Source organism: Gastrolobium bilobum, unplaced genomic scaffold (genome assembly GCF_033153095.1).
Source record: "Gastrolobium bilobum isolate Gb01-03AN ecotype WA unplaced genomic scaffold, APGP_CSIRO_Gbil_v1 utg33134, whole genome shotgun sequence".
Classification (NCBI taxonomy): Eukaryota; Viridiplantae; Streptophyta; class Magnoliopsida; order Fabales; family Fabaceae; genus Gastrolobium; species Gastrolobium bilobum.
Window position 1 is genome coordinate 44,777 of NW_026896225.1, and position 6,000 is coordinate 50,776.

At 30.6% G+C, this 6,000-nt stretch overlaps 1 protein-coding gene across 1 annotated transcript; it reads right to left on the bottom strand.

Annotated features, from left to right (window-relative positions):
- Window positions 1-4,094: 4,094 nt before the first annotated feature.
- Window positions 4,095-5,255, bottom strand: LOC133298349 (uncharacterized). The gene is made up of 4 exons (XM_061497619.1): window positions 5,076-5,255; window positions 4,853-4,958; window positions 4,650-4,727; window positions 4,095-4,409 (listed from the first exon to the last, which is right to left on the bottom strand). The coding sequence occupies exons 1-4, from the start codon at window positions 5,223-5,225 to the stop codon at window positions 4,366-4,368; spliced, it is 378 nt and encodes a 125-aa protein (XP_061353603.1). The 5' UTR covers window positions 5,226-5,255; the 3' UTR covers window positions 4,095-4,365.
- Window positions 5,256-6,000: the final 745 nt, after the last annotated feature.

Here is a 6,000-nt window from a genome sequence, read left to right on the forward strand (position 1 = left end):
TTATTAACCACATCAATTGGCTACATAAGTATAAATTCAGTGAGAGTCTCTCTGTACTAAGCAACAATGACTAATTATATAACCATTGAATTTAAGGCCATGCCTATAAACCACTTCCCTAGAAACGGTATAATTAAATTTATATTGATTTCACTGGCCAAGAGATCAACAAATATGTCAATTGAAGTAACACATAAGATTTATGAGAAAAACTCTAATGTCAAAAAATCACAGGCAAAATCAAAGAAGATTTTAATTATGTGAAAGAAATTATATCATTTCTCTGAAATATAAGGAGAGAATATAATAACCCAAATAATCAAATTACATTAATTAGAAATGAAAGTCTAATTAGAGGATTAATTGAGTTAAAATCCTGAATTTTGGATAAAATCTCCACTACGGGCAAAGTGGTAATTTGGCAAAAACTGTCCAGTTTTGAGCTAATTCTATAAAATACACCCTTCCTAAACCCATAAAATTATAGAATTGAATTAGAATGAGGAAAATTAGATGAAAAATATAATTATTCAAATATAGTTACTTCTTACAATAAAAGTACGGTTAAAGAAAGATCCGAGTAAAAATGCAATTGTGCGAAAGTTACCCAAAACTTTAAAATACTGTAATAATATATCATTAAATAATTTTGGTGAATGTTAAAATAAATGTTAGATGTTTAAATCATGGATTAGTATGGTTTATTAAGGGTAAAATGGTAACTTCCTAATTAAGTGAGTTGACAAGTCAAACCCCACTTAAGTCATGACACCTAGGCTAATTTTCCCTCACTTTTTTCTCTTCTCCCTCCCACCTTGGGCAACAAAACCTTGCAGTCCCCTTCCTACCTCCATGGAAATGAACTTGAAAACAAAAAAAACTTTAAACCAGTATATCTTGAGCTATAATTAACGAAATTGAGTGATTTGAAAGCCAAACTTGCTTAGAATCTCACCCTCTATGAACCCCCCTCCCCCCTCTTATTTTCGTGTGCGAAGTACTATGGAGTGAGATATTACCCATTTATAGTTACAAGAATTTCAAGGGTTTTGTGATTTTGGAGGAGTTTGAGTCCATGAAAGTTTGAAGAATCATTTCCCAAGTATCCTTGGTGATTTAGAGGTAAGAAACACAAACTTTCATGGGTGATTTTGATTATTTGAATTTTATGTCGGGTGAATAGTAACCAACTTGAGCTGTGGTTTGATTTAGGCTTAAGTCCTTTAAAAAAGTTTGATTACGAGGAGTTTGTGATGAAGAATCAATCATGAAAAATTAACCTACATGGATTTCAAAAAATTATAATTACAAAAATTATATTGAGAAGAACTATTATAACCCTGAAATAAATTATAATTACAAAAATACTTTGATTTCTGCCCAAAACAATATCATTTTGGGCTCAATATAGATAATTTAGCTACATTGAATATAGAAAAAATTAACCCTTTATTAAAAAATGGAAAGAATATCTGTCCTTTTAAAAGATGGTCATTTTAGTTCAAACTAGTAATTTTTTATTTAAAATTTAAATAAAAAAATCGTAAACTTTCTCCCCCCCTAATTTTCATTATGTATCTCTTTCTCTCACTTAAAAAGACACAATTCAATATTTTTTAAAAGGACAAACGTCAAACCCTTACAAAATTAATCTCATTAAAAGGACTTGATTCTTCTTCCCAGCATTGATGGAGCCATGTTGGGGCAGGGGGGCCTTGGCCCAGACTAAATTTTGAAAATTAGCCACAGTTTCAATGTGGCTAAAAAAACGTGGCTAGTTTGCAGGCTTATTTTCAAAACATTAGCCATGTTTTAGTGTGGCTAAATAAACGTGGTACGAACTAAACTTTTTTTGCCCGGGCTGAGTTGTTACGCTAGCTCCGCCACTACTTCCCAGGAAATGTCTTCATCATAAATTTGATTTAAGTCTTCGGTACATAGTTTTGACATATGAATTAATTTTTGATTATTTGTTGTGCAAAATGTTTATATCTCATTCTACTCGCCTTTCTTTCATATACGTCTCAACCCATTATGGTTACATTTTCACATTTTTCACCGATTCATCGATTACTCGACTAATTCAGTTTAAATATTGTTGAATACATTATAGAGGGCAACTCTTGTAAGACTATTTTTTCATTTTTAGGGCTCAATCTCAAGACCTCTGATTAAGGAGAAAAAACTCCTTCCCATTTACCACATTTCTACATATATTTCTACAAGCGCAGAGGTCACTTAATTTTTCATTAATTGAGTTACTTATAAAAAAAACTTAAACAAAAATATGAGTTACTTAATAAACTTAATGAAAAATAAATATAAAGATATTTAACTAGAAATTGTTTTCTACAAAATTGTTTGGTGTAAAATTGGCATGGGAGGCAGGGAAGCCACTAGTGATAGAAGAAGTAGAGGACTAGAGGTAGCACCATGGTAGTTAAAATCCCGATTTATATCAGTGATTTTATGATTTTACGATTTTTTTTAATCATAATGATTTCATCAAAATTTCAAACGCTTTTACGATTTTTTTTACGTTAGAATTTTACGATTTACGATTTTTTATCCTCCTTCCGATTTTAGGTAGAATCCTGATTTTAACTACCATGGTAGCACCACCCGAGAATGATGAATTGTGTTTGAGGATCCTCTACAACTCTCTTTGCCGTACTGATGTTTACTAGTGGGATTGCAAGGTAACATGTAACATGTTTATTTTCTTTTCTTTTTCTTTTTCCAGTTAGCAGTTTACTGTTTTTGTCAGAACCCAAGAGTACTTTTTCCAAAATTTTCTAAAAAAAAGGAAAATTTTCATTTTTACCCATTGTGATTTTGTGATTTATCATTTGACCCTCCGTGGTTTTAAACTTATCACTTAGATCCATTGTGCTTAAATAATTTATTATTTAATCCCCCTTGGTTTCAAATTTTCACTTAGACTTCTTGTGGTTAAAAATATTTTCACTTAGACCCCTTGTTACAAAAATAAAAACTTTAAAAAATGAATAAGTCTTTTTTATTTTATATCATCACCTAATGCATTTAAGGTTTAAAAAATAAAAATAAATTCTAAAAAAATTCACTTATTTTTATCAAGAATATAAATTCAAATCAAATATTTTTATTTTATCTATTTAAAGAAAGTAAATATCTTATTTTGATAATACATATTTAATTTATCATAAATAATATTTTTTTAATTTCATCTTAAATAATTTTTTAATTTCAAATATATTTTTAAAATAAAAAAATTAAGATAATTTATAAATTAATTTCAGAATAAATAACTTAAAATATTTTTCAAACCCTAAATGCATTATATGAGGATATAAAATAAAATAAAAAAGAGAAAATTTATTTTAAATATGTTTTTAAAATGTTTAATTTTAAACCACAAGGGGTTTAAGTAAAAAAATTTGTAACTACAAGGAATCTAAGTAAAAATTTGAAATCATAGGGGGTTAAATGATAAATTATTTTAGCACAATGAGTCTAAATGATAAATTTAAAATCACGGAAAGTCAAATGATAAATTTCAAAATCACAATGAGTGAAAATGAAATTTTCTAAAAAAATAAAATAAAAATTGATATGGTTGGCTTGTTAAAGTTCCTGAGGCCTACATTCGTGCCTTGTAGGTTTTCAATTTTAGGCCCAAAATCCACTGTTTCCTCGGATCTTGGGTCAGGAGGCTGCAGGGCATGTTACTTTTGTAGAAAACTATTTTTCTACTTAAGTAGATAAAGACTTTAATTATTTTTGTTGCATCGGGAAAAAAAAAATAAGGATGTTAAAAAAATATAAATGATGGTAACTCAGTTGATGCTAAGAAATTGAGCAGATGGATATGAGAATATGTGTTCAAACCTTTCCGGTACTCTTATTGGAAAGGGTTTAAAGTCTTAATATCAGGAGCCGTCCCGAATCGAATTAGTCACAAAATGATGAATCAATTAGAATATTTAAAAAAAAAAAAACTAGAAAACCTGAACTAAATTTTTTTACGCATGAGTAGATAAAGACTTCCACTATTTTAGCATACCAAAAAAAAAAAGACTTCCACTATTTTTGTTGCACCGGGGCCAAAAGTTATTTTACTTCTGAAAATCGCAGCAAGCATTAAAGTACTATATATACTGGTCGTCCATTACATGCGCTATGGAGCAGGTTGTTAACCCACAAATTCTTTGGGAGATACAAACCAAATAAAGCAAACAACTTTTTTGTTATAACTAATAATCATTAATATTAAACCCAGCATTAATCCCTGGTCCATCTTTAACTAAATGCTGAAAGAGTTCATCCAGCTTACTTTTCCCTTGTGGGATTATTCGGTGACCACTCATGAGTTCATTGTTTCTATTATTTCCTTCTTGCTAATCTTGGTCTCCTTTGAAAATATCTACCTGAAAAGTTAAATAAGAACTGTTATCATTATGCCGCTGATAACTTATCTATGATAAGGGGTTTTCATTTTGGATAATAATTGGTGTTATTCAAAACTCCATTGCATGCATATCATAAAAGTCTTATTATACAAAGACTAATGGTCATAAACTGTAGTTATGGCCTACATATAAATCTTTATTAAGTTCAAACGTAGCTGATCCTCGATCAAAAAAGATATGAAAGCTTAGATCTCTTACTCATGAATGGCCTGGGAGTGATAACTTGCAAATATGCTCCGAAGAACTCCTTATTCTCCTTTTGTAACTCTTTCCACACTGCACAAGGAATACAAAAATTCACATAGATTTTACAGTATATATGCTATCTTTCGTTTGTCTTCAAGTCAGGGTTTTCAAGAGCACATATATACACAAACTCAGAGTGATGAAAGGATCAGGACCTGTATGTGTAACAAGTGGTTTAATCCCTGCATGTTCTGCTAGTGCTTTTATGCATTGCTCTTGACTCATGTGAAATAGCAAGCATCTCTCTATGAGATTTTGAACCTGCATGCATGAAAGTTTGGAACTTATAATATTTAAAAAAGGCAACACTCATATAATAATCTTTAAAGTAAACTAAGTGTCCAAATATATATAATAGAAGGAAACAAGATAGATTACCATCCTAATATAGCTATGTGGGTGGCAATACAAACAAGGAAGGGGGTATTGATGACTGTGATGCATTTTGCTTCTATAGGTAGCTGAGGACAAAACAAAGAGAATAAAGAAAGGAATAGAAGGAAAGCAAACAAAAGGAAAAAAGTACATGAGAGTAAAGATATTTTGAGGGGCTTTTATATAGAGTTATGAGAGCAAACAAATGAGTACCTCTTTGGTGTTATCCACACATATCTAAAGTGAAGGGCCGAAATTGCTCAAGAAATCCAAACGACAGATTCACCTCATCTTCAAAGAGATAAGAGGAGTGGTGTTCCCCTATCTCACTCTCTTTTTCTTTTTTCTATTCTGTTTTTTCATTTCTATTTTTTCTTAAGACTGAATTTTCTGTGCTGATGAAGCCAAAAATGTGGACAAGCCAACAGCCACTTAAACAGCGACCCTGGGAAATTATTGCATGAATTAATACCTCATTTACTGCCACATCTCAAGGTCCTACATTCTTGATATGCCAAGACTATGGAGTGGTCCCCTAGTAAAGAGAAGCCACTTGCTTCCATATCAATAGAGATTCAATTCAACATCAAAAGAAGAAAAAAAGCAAAAAAGAGAAGAAAGAAGCAAAAAGAGTATCATTACCCAACCTCACTAGCTAAAAGTATTCAAGAAGTGTCATATATTGTACAAACATTAACAATAAAACAAAATAGCACAAAAAATGAAATAGGACTATTAATTGATTCAAAAGTCCATGCTTTTGATTCTTTCAGAAGTTACAGTTTCCGAGCAATTACACCCTTGTGTCATGAATCATGTTTCATGTATTCTCTTATGCTCAAAATGCGTCAGTTATTCTTCAAGTCCTCGCGTACTTTTCATTTGCATTTACCATAACTCAAACGATGAATATTAAATAAGGGGTTTA

Bases quoted from the DNA above. Each gene is read 5' to 3' on its own strand.
- LOC133298349 (XM_061497619.1), bottom strand. From the start codon at position 5,225: ATGTACTTTTTTCCTTTTGTTTGCTTTCCTTCTATTCCTTTCTTTATT. The intron at 4,959-5,075 runs GTAATCTATCTT...TCATGCATGCAG, and splicing joins CACATAGCTATATTAGGATG to GTTCAAAATCTCATAGAGAG. The intron at 4,728-4,852 runs GTCCTGATCCTT...TTCCTTGTGCAG, and splicing joins ACCACTTGTTACACATACAG to TGTGGAAAGAGTTACAAAAG.